The sequence below is a fragment of the Mus pahari genome, chromosome 13 (assembly GCF_900095145.1).
Source record: "Mus pahari chromosome 13, PAHARI_EIJ_v1.1, whole genome shotgun sequence".
NCBI classification, from domain to species: Eukaryota; Metazoa; Chordata; class Mammalia; order Rodentia; family Muridae; genus Mus; species Mus pahari.
The window spans coordinates 18,149,574-18,175,983 of record NC_034602.1 but is presented as its reverse complement, the minus strand read 5'-3'; the positions used below and the strand labels follow the sequence as shown (position 1 = coordinate 18,175,983).

General features: G+C 45.7%; 1 protein-coding gene across 4 annotated transcripts in view; it reads left to right on the top strand.

The window, feature by feature from the left end:
• Window positions 1-26,410, top strand: part of Ikzf1 (IKAROS family zinc finger 1) — an 89,207-nt gene that overhangs the window by 31,248 nt on the left and 31,549 nt on the right. The window contains exon 4 of one of the 4 annotated variants that reach the window (XM_029545409.1): window positions 25,015-25,074. The exons of the other annotated variants lie outside the window; for them this stretch is intronic. Coding sequence (XP_029401269.1) covers window positions 25,015-25,074 — 60 coding nt within the window. The remainder of the gene's footprint in view (window positions 1-25,014; window positions 25,075-26,410) is intronic. 4 annotated transcript variants of the gene reach the window in all.

Sequence of the window (26,410 nt, the reverse complement as noted above, 5' to 3'; positions counted from 1 at the left end):
CTCGAGAGCTTTTGAGTTCACACAAGGGCATTGTCAGCTGGCTAAGACTTTTATTGTGGTCAGTAATGTTCCAGAACCCAACATAGAAATGAAAAGTATACTATAGAGAATTTGGACCAAAAAAGGTGCCCAAGCCCCATGTGCAGCCCTTCCGGCTTTTTTCTCTTTGTGTCTCCAACGATACAGGTTAACTGTGCTAAGCGGCTTGTTCCTGTAAATAAAACCCAGCATTAATCTTATCTTCACTGTACTCTGACCACTGAAATTCAAAAATCTCATTGTGCTCCCTTCATTTACTGAGAGAAACGAAGAGGAGTCCAAGATTAAAAGGCCCTGGAACAGATAGGCAAACACTACTTTCTGTTTCTGGGGTTTGGTCTCAGTGTTATTTTCTGCTTTGTTCTCTGTGTGTTGAAAGAGTCAGTGGCTCTTCTGTATGTAGAGCAGTCAACTGACATTCCGTTAACTTTCCTTCTGCATGGGGTTTCAGAAAGAAATGGAAAAACAAAACAAAACAGGTTTTGCGCTGTGGTTGCCAGTTGCCACCTGTCCTCCTATCTGGTTAGGACATTTTTCTGATTTGGGAAGTATAAATATAACCCAGAAAAAAAAAAAAAAAAACCCAGCTTCCCTTCCTTTTATGCAAAAGTAGAAAAGGTTTAAGTAGAGACACCAGGCTCTACCCATCACCCTTCAAGTTTGCACAGAAGCAGTTAAGCCCTGTGCAGATGCCTGCGGGGTGGGGTGGGGGAGGGGAGAGAAGCTTCGCTCCTCAGGCCCTGGGTGGTTGAGTTCCAGCTTCTGACCTCTACCAGACAAGCTCAACAGATCGTAGATCTGCTCAGAATCTCGAACCTTTTGCTGGGCTTCTTTTTTTTTTTTTTTTATGAGAGACTTAAAAATAAATGTATGCTCCAGTTATCAGGGAGTCAGCTGACCTCCATAGATCCAGTCATACTGCCAGACTGTTAATGAACAGCTTGAAAACTACCATGGTTAGAAGGTATTGATGCCACAGACACTTGGCCAATGCTACAAGTTAGGGCTCTTGGGTTTTGTTTTCATTTCGTTTGGGGATTTGAGAGCTGGCTTGATATGATTTTCATATCATGACATGGAAGTGTGGGGGTATTTTTTGGATAGCTATTTCTGCAGTAAAGACCAAGAATTGGCTCCCAGTGGCTCTCTGCCATTGGTATCACAAATGGGACCTCCTGCAGCAACTGCCCTCTCCCTTGTCACGAAGAGAGAACACTTGTGTTGGATCTGTCAGCCATGTTCCACCAGGATGTCAATAACCAGATCAAGAGGTGACTCCCTCGCTGCTCCCTGAACCTATGGTGACACTTTCCCAGTAAGGCTTGGCAATGTGCAAATGTGGAAGAGAATGATCAAAAGTTCCCCTTCCATGGAGGGACCCCAGATTCTTGGGTGCCCTGAAACTCCACACTTGCTGGAACTCACTTCTGTGGTAAAAGAGCCATTCATGCTACCTCTGTTAGGAGTAAGGTCAAGGCAGGCATCTCTGGCACAGGACTGGGGTGTGTCACTGGAAGGCTAGCTGCCAGGAGAGTACTTCCCCTACAGGAGATGTGGCTGCAGGCTCTCGATTTCCACTGAAGTCACCAGGCCAGGATTCCAGTGAAACACTGAACGTCCAGCATCTTCCCCATCCAGCAGGGTATGAGGTGTGATCATGTGATCCATGGATGGCATCCAGGCTAACTCCTGCTGCCCGGCAGGGCCCAGGCAATTGTGGACGTTCACTTTTTCCAAATGAGAGACCGTTACCCTAGAAGTGAAACCCTGCTGAAATGAGAAAAGGACTTTTATTACAGCCCCGCAGGCAGCCTTATGATTATTGTTATTATTATTCTTAGAACCTGGCAAAATGCTGACTGCTTTCACAATGCCTCTACACTCCGCATGAACTTGGTGGCAATAAAAATAAGAATCAGCAGTGACCCGGAGCATTTCTCTTGGCTTCTGTTGGCACCCCAATGTGTAATAATGACAATTAAGTATTGCCTGGTGTGGTAACCACTTGTTCGAGCCTAGTGTGACAGTTGGAACGGCCTTCAGTGAGATCAGGGCTGGGGAGAGAAGGAGTGCGGGCAGGGGTTTAAATCCTAAATCCTAAGAAGATGATGCTGGCTTGCCGTAAAGCCATGTGTGTTTCCTTCCAGTTTTGGAAGACTGTTACTTCTCTGTGGGTGTTTAGCCTTGACTTTGCACCTGTTGAGGGTTTGCATTTCTCTGTGTGTTTCTCCTATTTCACTAACTACTTTTGTTATGGGTGGGATGTCTCTTGAGTATTCACCCTTAGCTCAACCCACACTGTGCCTACATACCACATGCATGCCCATACTTGCTGTCATTCCCTGGACAGGCAGGCAGGCAGGCTCACCTTTAGCTCAGGCCTTTGAAGCACCTCAACCAGGAGCAGTCCCTGACTGGGTCACACATCTCAGATGAGAGGTAGCCAGTGTTTCTGGAATACATCTATGCCATGCAGGACTGCCTATTTTAGTGGAGCACGGTTGGCTGGAAATGCAGTAATCTAGGTGCTAGATGCTTCTGAATTCCCTAGAGAAAGAAATTTTTTTTTAAAGGAAAAAAAACCCCTCAGGCAAAATTAATGTTAATATATTTTATTTAGTCAGTATACCCAAATAGTATTACAAATATGTACTCACTGTAGTTTTTGTCTTGTTTTTTGAAAACTTGTACTTTTCCCTTGGACTGAGTGAGCCCAGTGTGGATTTGATGCTTATATCACATCTCGGTTTGGGTTGAAGCCAGCTATTTGGAGGGGGCTGATTTTTTTTTCCAGTGCTGCGCTCGAGCACTGAGCTGTAGCCCCAGCCCTTGGGCAGGTATCTCTTGACAGTTCCTGAGGAAAGCATATAATGACATTGTAGAAAAATATACTGTGAATGCTTGCTGAGTTGTATCATCTAGTTCTTCCATATTTCCCTCAGTCTCAGTCCTGTGCCGTTTGTACTGTTGAGTTCCACTTGGCATCAGCATTTTAGCAGGGGCCCCACATGTGTTTGCTTCCACCCTAAGAGCAGTAGGAGCAGAAATGAAGGAACCTGGAAAGTCCGTCCCCTTCCCTGAGCCCAGCTGACACACATGGGACAGGGGATACTTCTGGCTTTTGTTTGTATCACTCCCGTTTATTCCTGTGTTCTCCCATGTCTTGCTGTGAGCCTGTTCATTTAATGAAATTTCTTCAAAACGTGATAGTTGATTCATAAGCAAAGCACATTACAGAAGAATACCACAGGCATCCGCTCCCACCAAACCTAGCCTCAGACACACTATGACTGGTGTGGAAATGGTGGCCACTGAGTCTTCTTGCTGCTTCCTAAAAATTAACGCTGCTGTAACCTGATGAGGCAGCAGGGGGAAGGGGTGTTGGAAAGGACTTTAAGGGAGAGATAGAGGCCAGCTTCCTTCCTGCAAGCTTAAAATGAAGCCTGGGATTTGCCTCAGTACCCACTGTGGTTCTGAAGCCCAGGCATAGATGGCTCTGGTATTCCTGACCCTCTGGCTTTACTTCCACACCTGGGCCCAGCTTATACCCCCAACCTTCGCAGATGTCTGCACACCACTGCCCACTGCACTTCTTACAGTTCAGGAGACAGGGTGTGTCCCTGTGCATGTGACTGCTGCGTTTCCTGAGCACGCCAGGATCCACAGAGATAGAATCTGTCATTGTGGCTTTGTGTTGTTATTGTCTTATGATTCTCCCTACCCACCTCTCCCCTCACCCTTCCCACACTTCCACCCTAGTCTTTTCATTTTCTCTCTCTGTCTTCTCTGTCCTCTTTCTCTCCCTCCCCTTCATATTTCCCCCTTCCCTCCCTCATGCCCACCCTTCTTCCTTTCCTCTCATTATTTCCCTCCTTTTCTCCTATCCTTGCCCCTCCCTCTTTCTACATCTGATTTTTACCTCCCTCCCTCCTTTATTTTTTCTTTCCTTTCTTCTTCCTCCTACTCTTCTTCCTCCTCATCTTCCTCTTCCTCATCTTCTTCTTTCCTCCATTCCTTTAAACATTTGATCATAGATACATTGTCATCAAAATTTGGTTGCTTGCATGGATCAAAGGACCAATAGATGGGTTGATTATATTGTACTAGCCACCCTCAGCACTCTGCTCAAGAGGCACAGGCAGCCAAGCGTGGTGGCATACGCCTTTAATCCCAGCACTCGGGAGACAGAGGCAGGCAGATTTCTGAGTTCGAGGCCAGCCTGGTCTACAGAGTGAGTTCCAGGACAGTCAGAGCTACACAGAGAAACTCTGTCGCGAAAAACCAAAAAAAAAAAAAAAAGAGGCACAGGCAGCTCATCATGGATAGCCTGGTTGTCATAAGTAACTTGAAGCATCTTTAGGAGCCTATTGTCGGTAACTAGCAGAGCCAGAGCCACATTTCTCAAGGTTATAGCTCTTGTGTTTTGCTTCCTGTTAAATGAGTTAGTCCTTCATTCCCTGGCTCATGATTGATTGTAGTGAAATATGTCTAGCTGGTTGTATGACATAAAGCTTACCACAAGGTGTTGATAGGTATGGAAGCAGGACGTGTGAGCCCATGAGGATCTTGACTGCTCCAGACTGTGAACCAAGCTTTACTGTAGCAAAGTTTGAAGAAGTAGATTTGGTTTTCCTGAGTTGAGAAAACCAAAATAAAGTCTGCATGGTTACTTGGCATATCCTTCAAAGCTGTGTAGTCTTGACAAGACTGCCATTGCACCTACCTCTACCCTGGAGTGTCATGAGAATCACAGGTGGACATGAGCCTGTTCCTTTAAAGAGTTACATGTACATTCAGGTCTTGCCTCTGGATGATCTCAGTCTTGGAGCTAAGGGGAGATGTGTTCTGAGTGGCTTGAACATGCTAGAGCTCAAGGGACACCTGAAGGTAGTATTAAGAAAGACACTTGTCTAGGTACCCTGTTAGGCAGAAGCCACCAAGTAAGATGGGATCACAGAATTTACCCTTTGATAGAAAAAAGATACAGGGATAGAGAGGCAAGAAAATAACAAGAGAAAGGTGAGCAATAAAATATGGAAGAATATAATTTGCAGCACAAACCATTCTGTTGGTTTTAGACACTTAAAGTTCAGTATTTATGAAATAGTTAGCTAGGTGTAGTGAAGTTCATAGCTGCTTTTATCGAATTTTCTGATGGTAGTATGACTATTCTCCTGGGAAAGGCAAAAAGTTGTCATGGGTTAGAAAATTCCATTTGAGTCACCAGTGGACCACATGTGTGACAGTCCCATTGATGGTATCTGCTAGTATATCGTAGCTGTCCGCATCTGCTCTTAACATACTGCATGATCACATGGGGATGAAACCACCTCAGGATGCATTTATTCTTCAAGAATATCCTTGTTATTAAGTGATGCATTAATAGCTTCTGTCCCAACATGGATGAAACAGACATTGTATATACACCATTGGCTTTAATGTTAATGCTTTTCTCCCATGCCCCATACCCACAGAGCAAAGCAAACACAAGCACAGCTTGTGAGCAATATCATGTTGCTGCTGTGTCGAAATGTCCCTATTCCCATGAAATGCACTGTGTAAAAGGCCACCCAGACCCCATGTGGACTCAGCAGTCCATTTAAAACCATCAGCAGGCAGGTCAATCACTGTAGGCGCTGGTATCATGGGGGACGAGACTTCAAGCACTGAGATAAGTCTATGCATCTGGAGTCCGTTGCTTCTGTCTACAACATTTCCTCAGCAGCAAGAGCTGTTCTAGTTGGAGATGAGACATACACTAAATACCCTTTCTTCTAGTAATTCTTTTCCTTGAATTAAGCACAAAGAGTGAAAAACTTCAGTGCATTTGCCTTGCTTCTCACCATTCTCATTCTTTAGAGGTTTCTTGCCCATGTGCATTTCTCTTATATCAATGTGGTAGCATGTCATAGCTAGCCATGACTCCAGAGTGTTCACAGATAACGATCTGTGGAATCATGGCTTCTTAGGCACATGCTCATTGTTTATAAACTCTTAGAGTTCTAAGGACAGAAGGCTGAGTAGGAAGGCCACCTCCCTCACACTTGGTGTGCTCCCAGAAATGTGTGAGGGGTCTGAAGCCACATCCCTTATCTCCTGCTGACCTGCTGCTCAGAAGCAGTTTGCCAGAAGTCTGAAGACACTCATAGATCTTTTGCATTCTGGAACCTTTGACATTCGGCTGAACAATGGGATCTGCTCATCTTCTTCTTGCTTGGTTTAATGTTTTAGCTCAGTCTTTGGAGATCTTTTGCAATTGCCAGACACATGGACATTGTAGAATAAGACAGGACCCCTGCCCTTAAGAGGTTCTTAGTCACTACTTCGGAGATGGCTGAAACATCTTTTTGCTGTTTTGATAGTGTGATACTCTGTGGATAGAATATAGGAATGGTGAAATTAGCATCGCTGAGCTACTAAGGGTTCTGCATTGATCCCTGATGCCCTAGACAACACAGACACCTACAAGAGGAAACAGTTCATGGGCCAAGCTTACTGTCAAAGTCATGTTTTCAAGCCATTCAAAATCCACTTCTTTAAAGGGATCCAAAACACCTGATACACTTCAGTTAAAGGAGTACAAACATCCAACTGTCCCTGCGCTGTTCAGTTCTCTTATTCCAGTGTAGCTTATTTTACAAGGAGATTTCTCCATCAGGTCTTGTTTTGAATTTCATTTTTACTTTGGCAAATTGATTTCCTCCTGAAATCCGTGTTTTCTGGGTGTCCGTTGAAAGGTTTGGTACCGTGCCACATAAGTGTGTCAAATCACTCAAGAGCAGATGGTTTACTATCGATGCACAAAGAGTTCTTAGAAAGGTTAAGTGAAGGGGAACCAGGTAGAAAGAAAGCTTGATAATAATGGTAAGTGGAAAGGTGACTGTGACTGTTGGTACAGCCCTCCTGGTCTGTGTTAAGTGATGTCCCCTTGGTGCTGATGGAGTTCCTCACCCATTCTTCAGTCCGGGGAAGCTCTCTTGAAAGAAATAGGAGCTGACCAGAAAGGCAGAATGTTTCGCTATAATCGAGATATAAATTTTAGCTGTGGGTTTAGAAAGAATCGCACAAATCCCAAGATTTTCCTGCTGTCTGTATGCCAGGGGCATTTCCAAGACAATGATACCCTTGCTTGATTTCTCATCCATCACTCACACCTCCACACTAGTAAATGCTGGCAGAAATTGTTTGAGTTTGTCAGAAAAGTTAAGGTCTGAAACTGTTACATCCAGAGGGACCACACAATCTCTTCAGACCCACATGTGTCTCAACCAGGATGGGAGGTTTGCTGGTCAGAGATGCCCCCATAATTGGGCTGTTAGTAAAAAATCTCACTTCAGGAAAGAAAGCAGGAACAGGGTAGACATGTTCAGAAAGCTATCTGGGACATATTCTTTGAGGTAAAGCATCTTTAAAGGGTACTGCTTCCCCAACACTATGGCATGAAGACTTGAAGAAGAGTAAAGTGCTTTTGAAGAGTATGAGTATCACCCCACAGCAAGCAGGGACCCTACTCACTGGAACAATAAGCTGGGCCACCATTTTGTTTCAGGAACAAACCAACCAGACCACTATACTAGATACGGATGCCGCTGGCAATGTATCTGTAGGTAGATATGTAGTAAAATAAATGAGATAGGCTGGAGCAGTTTCAACGAGCAGTTGTTATGTTTAACAGCCATTAGTAGATGTCCAGTCTCTCAGTAAGATGTCCTGATCTACTCACAGAAGCCGGGATATGCCACTTTGAACAATGTGCCACCAAGTACAGGGAGCATATGGGCCATGTGGGACAGGGTTGCTGTAGGAAACCTTGCCGCTGTGCTGTAGACAGGCAGACTCCAAGCGCATGCCCAGGGACCTGGCACAGGCTGAAAGAGTGATCACTGTATAGACTTGCCAGATGCCATGCTTGCTTACCTGGCTGGTTAGCTCAGGGGCTTCATTTTCTGATCTTTGGCTCTGCTCTCACAGGACTATGGATCCAAGTTTTCTAATTCTTTAGGGTGTCACTGGCTTTTCTTTTAAGTCTAGTATTCGTAACCTTCATTGCTATCCAAAGAACAAATGCATGTTAAATGCCATTCTGAGACCAGATATCTGCCATCTCGTCTAATTTTGTTGGGTACATACTTGCCAGGCATATAATGAGGAAAATGGGGGTGAATGAGATGAGCCTGAGTTTTTCTGAGGGGGCAGGATTTTTTTTTTTTAAAGTCTCAATGCACACAACAAGCAAGGAGAGAAATCAGTTTTGAGGAGACATGTGTAGGGTCTTTAGATGATAATGACATGTGTCCTCAAATATGGCAGAGACTGGCTTGCTGGCTTTGGCTTGGGAGTGACTGAAGGCCCCTGAAAGAAGGCTTGAGTCAGGGATAGTCTTCAACAGGTATGAACAGGCACCCAGGATACATGATGTTGAGAGTGACTTGGGTAGCTTTCTCATGATCAAATGGTCCCTAGTTTAAGGCATTTGTTCTGTCATAGCCTTTTCCAAGAAAGCTGAGAGCATGACTGGTCCTTATTAAAACCACTTGTGGCTAGGCTGAGGCAGGAGGATTGTGATTTCAAAGCCAGCCCGGGCTACACAGCAAGACCCTGTCTTGAAAAAGAGCAGAGAAACTGTCACATTGAAAGTCCTGATTCTTACATGTTAACATCTTAAATGGCTAAAGGTATGACTCAAAGGTAGAGCACCCGTCTAGCTTGTGCAAGGCCCTGGGTTCAATCCCCACTCCTGTGAAAACAATGAAGAGTGGGTATGTTATGGTGGTGTTGGTTGAAAATAAGCAAGGAACACTCGAGGACCATCTGGGTTGAGTCAAGGCTCTCAAAACAAGAAGGCCTGTGTGTTTCAGATTATAAAGGTATTCAGAGAGCCTTTGGGTTGGAAGAATCAATGTGAAAATTTTTTAAAAAGCCAATTTGAAAAGGCAAAATGATTCCCCAATGAGAAGTACTTCATCAGCTACAGGGAGCATGTCATGTAGAGCATGGCTGCCCTGGGGTGGACTTGGAGATGGTTGCTGCTGCCATAGCTTTGCAAGCTGTGGTTTGCACCCTCCTAGAAATCTTGTGCCAAAGCAAAAGCCGCTCCCACTCTCTATCCTGCTCTTGAAAGAGTGTGTGCTGTGAGGGGCCCGGCAGCTGCATGACAGACCCTCAGCAACTGAATGCTGCTCACCGTTGCAGTGAGGTGCTAACCTTGCCCACAGAGAGCTCTGCTCACTCCTGACCGTTAGAAATGTGTCACCGAAGTGTGAAAATACTTATGCTATGAGACTTCCCATCATTTCTTTTCTTTCAATCCCTCTCATTTGCATGGGTTACTCATAAATGTAGATCTTGAGTATGATTTGTACAACTGCCCTGTTGTCAGTCTGTAGGAAAGCCTTGCTGGATGGGCTTGTCTCTGGTCTTCATCTACAAGTGCTGGATGCAAGTGAGTCACAGGTGGTGCCACAGGCAGCTGGCCTGGAGCTGGGGGGTGGAAAACACAGAGTGTGCAGTCGTTTGACAAGATTTCAGCTCTCAAACCTGCTTTGTAAATGTAAACACTGCTTTTGGACTAAGGCATTCTCTCTCAGATTCCCAGTTGTTCAATTAATCTATGTGTGTTAACACCTCTTGATAACATCATAGACACTGCCTATTAATGAACTCTGCGAGTTCAGGCTGAAGAACCCTGAATGATCCACCACTCTGCAGCTGTTCAGGAGTTGTACCCTTTTTGTGATGTGGTGAACTGTTTGAGGACTTCACCACTGTATTCTTATGATACTGAAGGAGTGGGTTGAACTGTAGTAACAATAAGGATTTTGCTTTTTAAAAGGATGTCCCCGCATACAGCTTAGCAACCTTGATTGAACTCAGCCTTTCATGGTTACACCTTAAGGTTGAAACCCATTTCATTTCATCATTTCCCAGAAGGGGCACTCAGTTCACCCATTTCCTGTTTTTAATCTCAGGTTGTTCTGTGCTTGCTCCACATCTACTCTCCCAGTAGCATGGCTCTGGAAGTCAGTGTCACACTCTTGCCCCACCTGGCATCTGTGCATTTTGCACATAGCTGCCATCCGTTCTAAGCTAGCTGTACACAGATCTGTAGACAGGGATGCCTGTTCCCCTGGTATCTGGTGCCATGGCCACTCATCGAGCTCGTCACCCCAGCACTGTCATGCCATGTCTGACACACAAGCTCTCATCTCCCTATGTACAACAGAGTCTCTTTAATCTGTCACTGAGGTGGACATGGTGGTCAAGACCAAAGCTTCTAAACTTGCTCCTTCCTATTTCCAGTGGACTTGAACCACTGTGTGTAAAGAATTTTCATTGAATGTGCTTGATACCTCCTGCCCCAACAGTCTTTAAAGATGTTTGTGTGTGTATGTGTGTGTGTGTGTGTGTGTGTACATGCACACATTGTTGTTGATAATGACTGAGACCAGCACATGGTATACAACTGAGCCATGCTCCCACATCTACATTCATGTATCCCCCCTCAGCATGCCTTTCCCTTGCCTCGAAGGGCATTGACCTGAACTTTTCGTGTCTGTTCAGGTTTCAGATGGTTAGGACCCTGGGGACAGGAACCATGCAGATGTTTGTTAACCCACAGGTCCTGCAGTCCACCAAAAATAAGTTGCCTTGCCTGAGTAATCCTGGCTCTAAGCTGTCTTCTCTGTTCTCATGCTGAGTCCTGTCCCTTCCTCTGTTAGGCTGCTGGAGATTCGATAAGAAACTGTCTCCCACACACACGCACACTACAGTCTGTAAAGTAGGGTCCTCACCCTCAGAGTGGGTGTCTCAGGGATTTGCCAGGAAATGCATGAGTTTCAGTTCAGAACTTTGCTTATCTGGGTTTTAGCTGTTGTTTCTTTCCCATCCTGGGACCCTTTTCACTGCAAGGTGCAGTTGGATGTGAATTACTGAGTGAGCAGAGTGATGATGTCAGGCCAGATACAGAGCTGCTGCTCTTTTTAAGAGTACAAGTTCTTAGCATCGTTAGGCCACAAGGCTGTCACTTTCAGCCTCTGATGTTTTTGGATTCTTCCTAGTTAAGCTTGTGTTGTGTTTCTGTCACTTAAAAGTGACAGAAGCCTCCAAGTTGATGTCCAAATATGTTTCTGTATCTGTTAAGGAAGTGTTTTTACAGGGGCTGGAGAGATGGCTCAGAAGTTAAGAGCACTGACTGCTCTTCCAGAGGTCCTGAGTTCAATTCCCAGCAGCCACATGGTGGCTCACAACCATCTGTGATGGGATCTGATGCCCTCTTCTGGTGTGTGCCTGAAGAGAGCAGTAGTGTGCTCATGTAACATAAAATAAATAAATCTTTTTTAAAAGAGAGAGAGATAAAAGGCGAGGAAAAGGATGTGTTTTACTTGGAACCCTTCCTTGGCATCCCTTGGCAGCATCAGTAATAGAGACATGAATGTTCCATCACTGCACAGTGCACCTTTGCAGACTTCATACAGTGCCCGTTTCCGTCAACTGTTTCAGGTTGTTTAAACTGCTGTTGGAGAATGAGATGGTGCTCGCTGTGGTGTACATCCTTGCCTTGCTTCCACAGTCAGATTGCTTCATAAGATCGAGAGACACAAAGAGGATGAGAGTCCTGGAGGCTGCAGTGGGACAGGCACATTGGGAGAGTGTGCATTCCTGCACCAGCAGGTTTCCATTCAAGATTTCCCAGGAGGTTGGATTGACAGGCCCCCCGATCTCCCTGACACCAGCCCTTCCCCCATCACTGGCAATGATAAGCAGTTTCAGCTTTGCCACCTCTCCCAGGCCACTGTGGATGTCACTGCATAACGTGACTGACTATCTGGTGCAGTCTCTGGCGACACAGGTTAAGTGACCATGGGACACAAGTGATGCTATCCCGGTGATATTGGTTAAGCTATCTATGTGACGTGGCACAAGTAGAACAGCCATATGTCACGTGACTACATCCAGTGATACAAGTACAGGCATCTACATGACCGTTAGGGCATTCTGGTAACAAATAGCACAGATAAGCACAGGCTACCAGAACCAGCACTTCCACCTAAGCCTAGGTGATCAGTGGGGTCCCAGAAGCTGTGGTGGCAGAATGATGGCTAAGGGCATGATTGATATGGCTTTTGCTCTAATATTAGCTTTCAACTGTATTGCTTTTATTATTTTGTGTTTATTTCCATAAATACCTAAATTTTTAGTGAGATACTAACATCTCACTGATTACAGAGTTTCAATGACCCTCTTAGTATTTCTTCCCCCAAGACATTCTGTGTTCCACAACTTTGGCCTGACTTCTTCAGGGAACACAGTGTCCCAGATAACCCTCATACCCAGAACCTTTTACTCTGGGACCCAGTCTGGCACTGAGCTAGAGTGTGGGGAGCATCCGGAGAACACAGAATCCCTGGCATCTGTTTCCTGGCCTCTGCTGAGTCCCTCTGCCACATGAGAGTTAGAGGACCGTGTCTACCTTTTGTGTGTTTGAGTACATATTTATTGGCTCTCCTGTGCTGTGAGCAGTCGGTGGTCCTGGGGACTAAGGGAAGAGAACAGAGAGGAAAATATTGGAAAGGGTGTGTGGGGACTACTGGGCTTCTCTGGGTGGCATGGAAGAGCTGGGTGGCCGCTTTTCCTTAGCTGCATGTGTGTGAGCAAAGGCCTTTGCTCAGCCTGATCAGTCCAGTCCAGAAAGCAGATGACAAGCTTGAGGTGGCCCTATTGGTCTGCTCATTCTGAGTATAGACTGGGAGGTACCAGAAGGGGACCCAGCACCCAGGCAGCCATCTCTAACAGCATGTACATCTACGTAGAACAAAAAAGCAACGTTTAGAAATGATTTTTTTTTGTCAGAACTCAAGGGGAAAATGGAATGCCATAAATCTACAGGCGTGCATTTTTAGATATTCTCTAGCATTTCTGTTCTTTTACCTGGCATTGCTGGTTTACATGTATACTTGGAGATCAAAAATAGGATGGTTTATATATGTGGCACAGAGGAAATACCATCCAGAGCATCTGGCCACGACAGTGCCCATCAGAAGCCTTGAAGGCAGCATGACAGGTGTAGGACTGGCCAGGATTTCTACGGAAGGTGGACACAAGAATCTTGATCCCTCGTCTACATGGTCCTGCCCACCAGCCTCCACTAGGGGAATCTTCCCCAGCTTCCATTTTCCAGGGAAAGCCTGAGCCATCTGAACTTTCCTTCACAAAGAGACATACCTGGCCCATACAGGTGGGCAGGCACCTTGTGCAGTGTATCATCTAGGACCCAGTGTAGGTAATATCTGAGTAGGAATGTCTTGTGCAAAGAATGCTCAGAGCACATGTGAGCACATAAGAGCCCTCACCCACTCTGTGCATGGCCTTCCCAGGGCTGGACATAAAAACACACAGATGTGTGCACCACATAGTGCTCTAAGTCACCAGTCTGAGGTCAAAGTCCCTCCAAGGTTTCAGATGCTGGATGGCAAGACAATGAACAAATAGGAACAGCTCTTCAGCACTACTAGCATAGAAATCCTCCATGGACATCAGTGTTGTGAGAGCGACAGTGGCTCTGAGGTGGCTGGTAACTCTCTGGAGCAGTGACACAGTTGGGGCAGAGGCGTGGGAGCTTTAATCCCTGCGTTGGTGAGGGTGCCTTCCATTTGCACCAGGCCGCCCTCTCGCCTCCTCGGTGGGGCCTGCTGGCTCTGCCACTAGCCTGTGACATGTTAGATAAGGACTTTTTCTTCTTGGTGTCCACACTCTACCGGTGGGCTGCCTTTGACTCAACCCTGTGCTTGCTGATTATCTCCACGAACAGAGTGCCACAGACTAACACGTGGCTTTGGAATTTGCCTCCTTCTTCTAGGATATTCTCTTTCATCTGTTCTCTTCATTCAAAACACTGAGTTGTGGAGGTTGCTAAATGTGCCCTTTTTAAATATAATCATATTCTCTGTTTCAGTAGTCTATTTTTGTTACTTGTTTGCTTGATTTTTATCTCAGTCCTAACACTAGATTTTTATTAAAATGTAAGGAAATCTTAATGTGGCTTTTATTCTCGCTGTTTAAATACAAGAGAAAGAGAACTGGGTGACCTACCAGACTTATCAAGAGTTCCTAGATTGTAGGATCAAATAGCAGATAGAGTCAAATATGCAGGGCACAGTTGGGCAGCCCCTCTCAGCCCACAAGGCTAAGGTGGCCATCATACTCTTCTGTAGAGAGTAGGAATGCAGAACTCAACCTCTTATTTTATATTCAAAGAAAGCTGTGTAAATGGATGTGCACATGCCTGTGTGTGAGAAGACACATGTGGGCATGTGTCTCTACTATTTTTCTATCTGTATAGGTCTAGTGGCATGTTTGCTGCTGTTCAGTCTTGTGTGTGCATGCCTATTATGTGCCAGTATCTGTGCATGGGCCTCTATTTGTGTGTCTGTGTACATGTGTGTATTGTGTGTGACCCAAAGCTCTCTGCTAAACCCTCTCAGCATCATTCCCTATTCTTACTTCCCTTTCTGTCAGTTCTCCATAGCTCTTTGATTTCAGTTGGGCTGGTGTCTTGAGCAGCTTCCTCTTTTCCTGCATTCCTATATTTCAGTGTTCACCCTCGTTCCTCTTCACAAGCTCTTACCATACAGCCAGGAGGATGTGGAAACCCAGTTACAATATGTCACACAACACAGTGTCACAATCACCGAGCATGGCCCCACCTCCTGGGGACGGTGATCAGGATGGGATAGGAGAGGCAGGGAGGGACAAGGACAGAATAGAGAAGTTTGGCTCTGGAAGCCAAGGACTTCCTGGTGCATAGCGGCTATGCCAGAAGCATGGTGAGCAAAGTAGACCATTCCATCATTTTCTACAATGGCAGTTGGGGTTCACACATCTGCCTTGGGGCTAGGGCCTCTCAGTCATTGCCTCATAATCCTGCTTTTCCTCCAAAATGCCTGTTCTGGTTGGCTCCCAACTTCCCTATTTCTGCCTGTTGGGTGTTATGGTCTCCTCCCCTCCTGGAAGTTTCTCCATCCCAAAGCCAGTTCCTACCATGTGACCAGCTGAACAGGCACTTCAGACGGTTCCCCTTGTCTGGAAACTCCAGCTTCCAGAGGGCCCTAGGATGCCCCCCCCAGCCTATTATTCCCCCCCCCCAGCCCTCTGTGGATTTCATAACACTGTCTCCATAACTCTGAGCAGGCAGAGGGTCACCTACACACCCACTACGGGTCGCTTCCCACCTACATGACTTCTAATGAGCCCCCCTAGGAACCCAGGGCCCATGGTTCATTTCTGCTGATACTCCATGATGGCTCTTGGGCAGTGGGTATGTGTGTGTTGTATTCTTATAGTACTGCCAAGCTAAAGGCTCCTGAGCAGAGACATCTTTCTCCTACAATGTTCTCAAGTGACGCCCTGAGGGGTTAGAAGCATATTCCTGGAATGGCTGCATTCCTCCAATGATGTGTTTGGCTTGTTGGAAAGGCCTTGTTTCAAAATCTTCTAGAAGCAGAAAGTTTATTTAAAAGAAAACATGTCAGGATTTAGGGAATTATCTGAGAGGAATCGGCTAGGAGGTCCCATAAACATGGGGGGGGGGCATCCACAGCTTTCTGAGTCTCACTAGTAAACTTGGGCACTCTGTTGTCTGTGAGTCTTACTTCTGTCTCTGGTAAGATTGGGGGGGCAGTATTTATAAGGGTTGCTCCAGGAATTAAATAAGCAAATGCGTGGTAGTTGTTCAACACAACTCCCTCACCTAAAGAAAGCTCACAGGCTACTATGGGGACTGAGGTGGAACCAGAGGCCTTGATCTAGATGCTAAGGGCTCAATACGTCTGCTTTTAACTGGGAAGAGCACATGACTTAAATTACTCATTTCTATACATTTCCCAATAAAATGCTATTGAATCATACAATGAGAAAAACAGGAAAGAAGAAAGAAATTCTCTCATTTCAAAGAAATGCTAATGATAAGGACAGGACTTTTTGCGATGGCCTGGTGGTAAGAAATGGCTGGTCCCTACTAGGAAAAATGTGGTATTTGAAGGTTCTTCCCAAGAGATGTGACATTTTGATGAAAGTGCCAGTAAGCTAGGGGTTTCTGAGTAATGAGCTGAGCTCAGAGAAAGGTAATGGCACCTGCGCAAAGGGCAGCCAGCATACCCCGCGTGCTGGGCATCTTCTCTGGCCTCTCAGACCATATGGAGCCCAGACCATATGGATTTCCTTGGGAGGAAGCTGAAGCTTGGTGATGTCATGTGACTCTTCAGTCCCACAGAAATTATAATGTAGGGATAGGAGGGCCTGAATAGAGCTTGCTTACCTCTGGGGGCCCATTTTCCATGGCAGTTTCCAAAGCTTTGGAGGCCAGATGTTAGGACCACGGTCATGACTAACACCTGAGAGCTTTGCTATGATGGCCAAACAAGACAGACTGTGGTTAGCACTTGTAATGCTCAGTTCCTGTAATGGCAGTCTAGAACAGAAAGGAAGAGAGGGAAGGAAGGAGAATAATAAACGGGAGAACGACCCTTGAAGACCTCCCTACAAAAAAGAAACATCCAGTGCAGCGGCTTCGTTGTGCTGGAGTCAGCAGTAAGTTGCCCCTAGACAGTGAAGGGCTTGGACTCCCAGCACGCCCTGCCTTCTCACCATGTGAATTAGCAACTCCCAAATCGAATTCTGCCACCAGCTGCCGTTCCTTGGCCAGACCCTCTTAGCAGTGGTTCTCAACCTTCATAATGCTGCAACCCTTTAATACAGTTCCTCCTATTGTGGTGACCCCCCCCATAAAATTATTTTTATTGCCACTGCACGACTATAAATGTGCTACTGTTATGAATCACAATGTAAATATCTGTGTTTTCAATGGTCTTAGGTGACCCACATTAAAAAGGTTGTTGGACACTCCCACAAAGGGGTAACAACACACAGGTTGAGAACCACTGTTCTATAGGAGTGTGTTCCTGTTATGATATAGAGGGAGCTCATGCATGCGACATGTGACATTGGGTTCCTGCCCAGAGAGCCAGAATTCTGGAGAGTGTGTCTCAGCGTGGGGATAAGCTGATCTCATGTTCAGAAGAGTAGGGATGGGTCCCTACCTGTACTGTTCTTCTCATCCTCCGTGAAAATGTCCCTGTAAATATGATCTTTGTGTGCTACACACCTGTACTAATGCATTCTTGTGATGACCCTGTATACACACAACCTTGTGCTCTGCTACACCAGGTCAGCCAAGTATATCCATCCCCATGAGCATGCATACATCGCAGCCACTGACCCAAGCTTGCTCTCCTGTGCCCATGGCCAGCCTCGTGCAAATATCCTCTCTGTTCCACGCCATCTGAGCTGGCCCCTGAGAAACAGACTTCCTGGGAGGAGCACATGGAGAAATGACCGAAGCAGAGCTGGGGTTTCATTGCCTCCTGTGTGCGAAGTTGTCAAAAGTCTACTGACCACCCCAGACCTGATCTCTCAGCCTGAGTGTGCATAAGCGACTCTCCACAGACAAAGGCACACACTGTGAGCCAACACCTGGGCCTGTGGCTGCAAGAGCTGCAGAAAGACCGATATCCTTCCCATCAGCCCCCATTCTTTGCTGAGTCACTCTTTGCTTGGAATTCTGACAGGAACCCGTTGGGCTTCTGGAAGGGAGGGACAGCAGAGGATCCACCCTCTGTGTGTCCCAGGAGAGATTACATTATCTTCAGCCACCCTGAAGCTCGGCCTAGGCTTCTGGAATCGTTGGGGCTGACACAAAGCCAGTTCTGGGGATGGGAGGGAATGGCCATAAATGTACGGAGAGCCACAAGGAGCTAATCCATCTGGTATTCTCTTCACCTGAGCACCCTAGGACTTAGAGTGCTCAGCTCTGCTTTACATGTGTTCCCCTCATTTCAAGGACCAGCATGCCCTACACCTCACCCATGTGAGAGTTGCATGCTTCTGAACTATATTTAGGAATCCAGGTCTAGTACAACAGTTCATGTAGTGTTTTCAGCCCTACATTTTGCCAATTGCTGGTTGGCATTAGCAGACAGTTAAAGTTGTTGCTCTTGGAAGTATGTGACTGGGAAGGCCAGTCTACTGCCCATGTGTAACCTCTTCACTCAGCTCACACCTAGCAGTGGATGGAAACTCGCACTAGCGGGCTCATACCTCTTTACTCTGATGACAACTAAGCTTGTCATGGGACCCTTCCAAGCTTCCCTCCTCCCAAGCCTCTGTACTTCTCTGGTGAACACAGCCACCTCTTCACTTTGTGGTGGGTGCCTCTGACTATGTCTGCCCAGCCCTTCTAGGGCCTGAGTTTTGGAAGATAACCACAGAAGCCTCCTGTGTCCCTCCTGACATCTGCAGTTAGTGCGCTAGTGCATTGTCTAGTTATCTAGCAAGATTCCAGTGTGTGCTCTATCCTCAGTATACTGGCTCATGTGACCTAGAAAAGATGTCTCTCACTGGCACAGAAGTTCAAATGAAATGGGAAATAAATTTCTCATCTTGTAACTCAGACCCAAAACCTCAAATGATGTCACCCTACTATGAGACACACAACAAGCACCTTTGTAATAATGGTCCCCTCCTCTGCCCACACTGTGTTCGCCTTACTCATCAGAATACTCCTGTTCTCTGTCTTTAAAACTTTTATTGTTTTAATTTTCTCATGCTTATGTAGTTCTTCTTGAATCACAGGTCTTACAGGTGAAGTCTAGGAACTTCCTCCTGGCAATTTTGCCTACTTTGTACCACGCACGTGAAGAAGTAATGCTTTTGCTGAAAATGTAGCACTTCTTTTTTAAAAAATATCAAAAAAGCAAGAAACTTAAAACATTTGCCGGGCGTGGTGGCACACGCCTTTAATCCCAGCACTTGGGAGGCAGAGGCAGGTGGATTTCTGAGTTCAAGGCCAGCCTGGTCTACAAAGTGAGTTCCAGGACAGCCAGAGCTATACAGAGAAACCATGTCTCAAAAAAAAAACAAAAAAAAAAAAACCTTTCGTAAAATATCTCTAAGCTTTTTCCCAAGCCAACCAGATTGAACCTTCCAAACTGTGGGTCTGTAAGACCCAGAGCATGACCTAGTTGACATGAACTGTGTGTAAGAGGGCCAGGAGAGCACACATCAATGTCAGAACCTGGAGGAATTCCAAATGGCTTGTGGCTTCTCCTGTAAATCTGAATGGAACCATCATCGTTGCTCTCTGCTCTCTCCTCGTCCTCTCCTAAGGAAATCCTGACTCCATCTGGGTCTTTCTAAGTCATAGGTTACTTTTTCTAACTTAATTTGTTCTCTCTGACAATTTTAGTATTGTGTTAGTAAAATATAGACAAAGCCAGGACAGGGTTGGCGGTGTGATTTACTGGGAGAGCACATGCCTCGTGTCTTCACAGCCCTGGGTTCTGCCCTCAGCACTGAAGGTAAAACCCAGGTGTGCTACAACCAGAAAAAGGGAGACACTGCCCTCTTCCATTGTGTCCTCTGCATTGTCTGGCAGGTGGACCTGGGACAAAGCAAGAGGGAGGTTAGGGACGACCCCAACATCCCTCTCCCTGACAGCCTAAAGCACAGGGAAGATCACCTCAAACATACCACAGATGAGATGAGTCCCCATCAGAATACCGCATCAGAAGAACACTGTTAGGGATGTCCGTGCCGCAACATACAAACATCCTCTACCCCGGCTCCATTGTCCTGGGTGAGCTGCCAAGCCCTCTTCCTGCTGCTGTTCCATTTTGAGGAAGGTGACAAACGGTAGCTGGGTTTAGCCAATGTCATAGGCCCATAGGATTCTTTGTGGACAAGAAGATAAAGCGTTATCTTCCCAGCCTGTGGCTTTGTACTGAGCACAAAGCTAACTACTTGTCCTCTCAGGCCCATGGAGTATTATCACGATTCGGCACACAAACCTGACAGAACAGATGGGATTATTCCCACTTGGTGGATAAGGAAAGTAAGCTCAGATAGTCAGCGCATGATACCGTTTCCACCAAGGAGGAAAAGCCCAGCATCAGATGCCTCCACTGACCTGGACATGGTCAGCTGCCTCTTCCTTCCATGAGATCATAGACTCTAGACTTACAAATGTCTAAGTTCAAGAACGTCCAGAACCAATGGAAGCCAGGGGGTTCATTTGATCGGAGAGCCAGTAAACATAGACTGTAGTGCTGTATGACACTAAATGAAATTAATGTCAAAAATTACTTTCCCCATTGTTGACTTTGCTCTAATATACATGCGTCGTAGAACTGCATGTGAAAGCCAATGTGTTCTGCCATGTACCCTGACACTTCTCAATTACTGGAAGTAGATTTCTGAAACTATCCAACTGTTGTAGTTATTAAGTAGAGAGCTTTCTAGCTGAACAGTGTCACAGATACCCTGTACCTACTGTGGATGCTACCAAGTGACACTGAGTGCTAGTCAGCCATGGCCTCTTTCTGAGCATGGCTATGGTCAGGTCACACGAGCATTCAGAGTTGGGCATTTATCTGGAATAGGTTTTTATGTGAAGACCAAAGGCTAAAGGGAGGAGGGTCTTCTGAGGAAGCGTCTCCAGGCTATGATCACCAGGCAGGCCCTGCAACTCCTTAATACTGTGAGGACCAAACACAAGGAGTCCAGAGAGTAGTCAGTCGGCTTCTAGGGGAGAGATGATCTGGGTGTCTCCATCCCAGACCCAGAAAGTCACTTACCCCAGGAAGACAGGTGCAAATGGTGACTGTGGGGTGGAGGGTGGGGCATTGCTCTGGAACAAGAATGCATGGTTAAATGGAAACCGCAGCATTTGCAAACATGGATAATTTGTGAGCTTTGGTTATTATTTTAGCGTTTTCCTAAGGTCTGTCCCTTTATTTATTGACTAGTGTGATCTGCCAAGAGATCTATGGTAGCAGTTGCCAGAAGTAGAGAAATCTTGACACAAGATTTTCAGTTCTCTCACTGTAGACTGGTGGGCCATATGGAAGTCAGATGTGATCATAGGGACTCAAGGAAGGTGACAGCCTCTATCTGGTGAACCCAAAGGCCACAGCCCACAGTGCACAAAAACTATGGGCAGGTGGACAATGGTGAGCAGGAAGCACACAGACCCAGCCTGGGCTGGGCCAGTGGCAGGGGGATGATTGGAGCACAACCGGGAAACTGAGGCTCCTTCTCAAAGAAACTGGGATGATCATTGGACTTTGGCATGGGTGGCCATGGAGGAGCTCTGGTGGATTCATTGGCTAGAACCTTGTTTACTGACACACATGGAGAAATAGGAAAAAAGCTAGGCCTTGGGGAGAGGGTGGGTTTGGAGATGGGCAGCTATCTGGTTCCTGAAGGGCACAGGAGTGGCAGGCGGGAGGCAGTCCGGGTGTATTCTGTTCTCTGGGCCTTGACATAGTTCTGCTGCCTGCTCTTTCTGTACTTGCATGCCAGGAAGCATGCAGAGCATCGTAGCCTACACAGAAGGACCCCTGATGTCCCAACAGGAGGAGATGGTTGAAAGAGTTGGGACAGCCTCACAGCTCTTCTGACTCTGCATCTGGGTGAGCAGTGGAAGTCACTTGAGTAGGTGTAAGACTGCACGCCAACGCGCCTCTCCACTGTGTCCACAGGTGGGACGTGGGACTTCTTTGTATCTTAGCTGTCTCTTTGCAGGCTGGAACCACAATGTCTTCTATCAGTGATGTCATCTAGCTAGAGTCCTCTTCCCGTGAGAAAACCCTGAGCAGCCCAACCAACAGGGAGGCTTAAGAACAAATGTATCTGTCTATACTGGTTCTCAAAGAGGACCTGCTTCACCCTATACTCCTGTAGAGTATACCTGTGGTGTCTGTGGGGACCTGGTCCTCTTCTCTGCTTGCCTTCTGCAGTCCTATCCCTGTCATTCTTGCTGACTCAACCACACCCATAGTCTTCACCTTCTTTAGATCTGTAAGGACTGCCAAGGCCACTGTTAATAGACATGTTAATAATGGACCAATGGCTTTCCTGACTGAAGAGTTAGCATGACCTAAAGTATGGGATGTAAAACCAAGCTACAACGGATTCCCAAATTCTTGTAAATATAAATCTGAACCAAATGACCTTCCACAGGAGATTGTCATTGGCCCTCTTAGACCTGACAGTGGAGCAGAGGCCCTGTCATTCTGAAAATCTCAAATCGTTTTCAGCCTCTCCCTTGGGTACAGCATCAGGAGCCACTTATGTGATACATAGCTAATACGCTAATGCAAACCTAAGAGTGGTTTCTGTAATGTCAACCTGTTTTCCATAATGCGCACAGGTTTGGCAGTTCAAATAGGATTCAGAATCTGAGGAGATTACAGCATGCTATATGGTAGTGATCACAAGAATTTGGAAATCAGAAGTCCCTAGCAGAGAAGCTTGTAAAAGATATATTTTGTGATTCTTAAAAGACTTGTACAAATTCTCAGTGAAGCCAAGAGTAAAGACAGACACCATTAATGCCAGCACTCGAGAAGCAGAGGCAGATGGATCTCTGCATCCAAGGCCTGCCCAGTCTACACAGCTTCATAGTGTGATCCTGTCTCAAAAAAAAATTTATTTTTTAATCTGTGCTATTTCATAAAACAGTGACTTAAAGCTGAGGATAGACTGAGAAATGAGGACAAAGCCAAAAAAAAAATACCCCGCTCCCTAGGTCCCATCATAGGGTGAGCTGCTTCTGATGGGATCGAGTACAGACTTCACAGGGAATCACAGAGCAATGAGATCGCACCTGAAGACGGCTGCAAAAGAACAAGCAGCCAGTAACCGGGTCCTGGTTCAGAGCTGCTAGAAGGGATCTGGGAACGTTATCCAAGGTACTCTCAGGGACCCCTGAGCTTCCCTTCTCTGTGTGTACATGAAGAACACCAGGCTTAGCTGTGAGGACAACAGAGCAGGCACAACTAGGCAATTGTATTTGCAACACCCTGCAAGTTATTAGCTGGCCACGTGTTTGTCATTCAGGAAACTCTGTTGTAAATGCAGTCACCCAATGTGACCATATTCAGGCAAGTATATACATATACATGGGGGTGCACACTTAAGTGTGTGAATGCAGTGGCAAAACTTACACATTTCCCAGTGCCTTACAACCACCCAAAAGAAGGCTGCTTGCAAAACTCTGTCGTTTGAATTATGAGTGTCATGTAACTAGCTTTGACTTTAATTTTCATATTTCTATGCTAAACACCAAAACCTTTACTTTTCACATTTACTTGCTAAACACTACGCTTAATGCAAAGTATAGACCTTCTTGTGAGCCCAAGATCCTTTACTGCCAAAACAGTGATGGTGTCACCTCAAAGGTCCACAGTGTGGCGTTAGAGGCTGTCTGTGGAAAGCAGTTCGTGTACACCTGACAGACCCACTGAGTTGCTGCTATGAGAGACTGGATTTTAGCATAGATCGGGGTCTGCTGTTTGCCTAGTTCTTACCCACTTAGAACACCAAAGAATGCTTTTTCTAAGTCCAGGCCATTGTATCTCTATCAATTCCACTTTAATATACTGGACAGAACTTAGTAACTGGAGCTGCATTTTGCTTTTGGTAGATTTTCAGTTAGGATGAAAATTAGCAGACTGACTTGAGTTACGGTAGACAACAGATTAATTCTTTTGGAAGGGACTCAACATTTTATGACCCGGCATCATGGTCTTTACATTAAATAGTAAAAATGCAAACTCCAGGCATGACCATGAATACCTGTAATCCCCACAGTGGCAGAGGGAACGACAGGTAGCCAACCCCTGAGCTTTCTGGCTAGCCAGTGCAGTTGGATTGGCAATGTGCAAATTCAGTGAGAAGCCCTATCTCAAAAGATAATGATGGGGGCTGGAGCGATGGATCAGTAGTTGAGAGCACTGACTGCTCTTCCAGAGGTCTTGAGTTCAACTCCCAACAACCATATGGTGGCTCATAACCGTCTCTAGTGGGATCTGATGCCTTCTTCTGGTGTGCCTAAAGACAGCTACAGTGTACTCATATACATAAGATAGATAGATAGATAGATAGATAGATAGATAGATAGATAGATAGATAGATAGACAGATAGATAAATCTTTTTTTAAAAAAGATGATAATGGTGATGATGGTGGTGGTGATGATGTCTAGAGCAATTAAGGAAACAAGACGTTGATGTCTCCACATACATATCCACACAACAGTACATGTACTATCCACATACATAAAGTTTTTCTTAGGGGAAAAGGGAAGGTTCTATGGCCAAACAATTTTGAGAAACAATGACTTAAACAAAGTTCGATAACTCTATCTTTTTCCTGAAGTCTATCAGCCTTTTTTTCCTGCTGAGTCAGTAGTTGATCCCAGAAGTTTAATTTAGCCAGCTACTTTGTGTATACAATTATGGCTGACGTTTTTGGAAAGAAATCATGTGAGCATGCACCCATGGTGCGTGCATGTACATATACCCGCACAGACACATGTACACAATATACCAGGTCTTAGGAATTGGAACTCACTGGGGCTTGGTGCCATTTACAAAGGCAGCTGCTAAGAAATACCTACAGAAATCTGGTAGCTCCTTTTGGAACAACAATTCCCTATCCAACAGGCTGATTGGAAACGTTTTCATTTTCTCTGGATACTTTCTAAGACCAAAAAAAAAAAAGCAAATGAAGAGCTTTGAGGGGCAGACTACCAATGAGGAGGCACACTGATTGTGCAGATGTGTGTTCTCCCACGTGAGACTGTGATGTGGCCAAGAGCACACTCAGCCAGTACTACTGAATGGTTGCTTTTGGTTCTAGAATGTTCTAGGCTGTTGAGCCCATCAGAGCTGGCTCACGGTTCAGAGGTCCTGCTCTGAGGAGTGACTTTTCAGTAGCTTGTATGAAGACAACAGTAACAAATTAGCAGCCAACTGGTGGTTTTACATAATAACATGCCTTTTTAAAAGCAGCACTGTCTTTTGCACTCTTGTATCTGTGATGATTTTACAACCTGGCTTTCTTTTTGCCTTCTCTATTGCAGTTGCATATGGGGCTGATGGCTTTAGGGATTTTCATGCAATAATTCCCAAATCTTTCTCTCGTAAGTATATGCTTTGCTTCTAGAAAACAGATGTTCATTTCATGGTCAGTTCCATCACACAGACACCACCACCTGCATGTTCTCCCATGAACTAAATGTTTGCCATTCTATCATTAAACACCCAGCATTCAGTGTGTCATTGATACAATAAAGTGCAAAGGCAGAGGGTGAGGGGGTTGCTTGATTGGTTTTGGTTTGGCTTCTGAGGCAGGTTCTCCCTATTAGCCCCAGATGGCCTTGACTGCTCTGGGATGCCCAGACTCACCTTAAATTTGCAATGATCTTCCTGCCTCTGTCCCTGCCCTGCCCCGGACCCGGACCTGGCCCCGGCCCTGGCCCCGGCCCTGGCCCCGGCCCCAGCCCCTGCCCCTGCCTCCAAGGAAGCAAGGCACAGCACACCCAGCTCACCAGTAAGGATCAGATACCGAGAGGATTAGAAGGTAGAGGGCATGAAAGTGAAGAAAGAACTAATGTAGCCACAGTGGGTGTCTCACTGGGAGGCTGCTCAGCAGGGTCCCGATTAAAACTGTGATCAACAACTTTGTGGTCCCTACTTCCTGTCAGCATCAAACAAACCAACATCTTTTCAGATAACTTGTGCAATTTTGTGTGACAGGAAAAAAAAAAAAAAAAGTGCACCTTCTTTCCCTTGCTCTGGAGTGCTAACCTCAGAACAGAGAAGAAAAACTCATGGGTTTCCAGCCCATTCTTCTGTGGTGGCTCGCCACGTAAGCATGCACCACGTTAGCGTGCATGCAGCCTAGCCGGCTCTCCTCTGAGCTGCTGTGCCAAAAACTATATGGTAATTTCATCTCTTGATATATTGAAAGTTGAAAATGATAACTATATTTGGGCAACCATAAGGAGTATTTTCAAGAATAGAGAAGGCCTTTTTTTTTTAATGCAAGTGTTACAAGTTGTTAGACCCCTTAGGTCTTAAGTCTTCACACCTTGTATCAGTAAAATGTCTAATCTTACGGAGCAGCAGCAGAAAGCAGAGAGTACCGGCACCACTTTGAGGAGAGCTTTGTATGCAGGGCTTCAGATCACACCGAAGCACACGCTCGACTACCAAATTACACCCAAAGACCAGCTTGCTGACATCTTACAACTCTATTTTTAATATTGAGATGTCAGCAATGTTAGGTTTATGATGTCCTGTTATCAGAAACCTACTTGGGAAGTACAGTATTTAGCAGTATCTATCTAAGTATGCGTCTGGTCAAAGACCAGATAGACTTCTCTTCCCAGAATATAAGAAGTTAGTTAAGGTGTTTCTCTTATTAATTATTTCTTCAGTTCAATGAGAAGATAAGAATTTGAGATTTACTTCTTT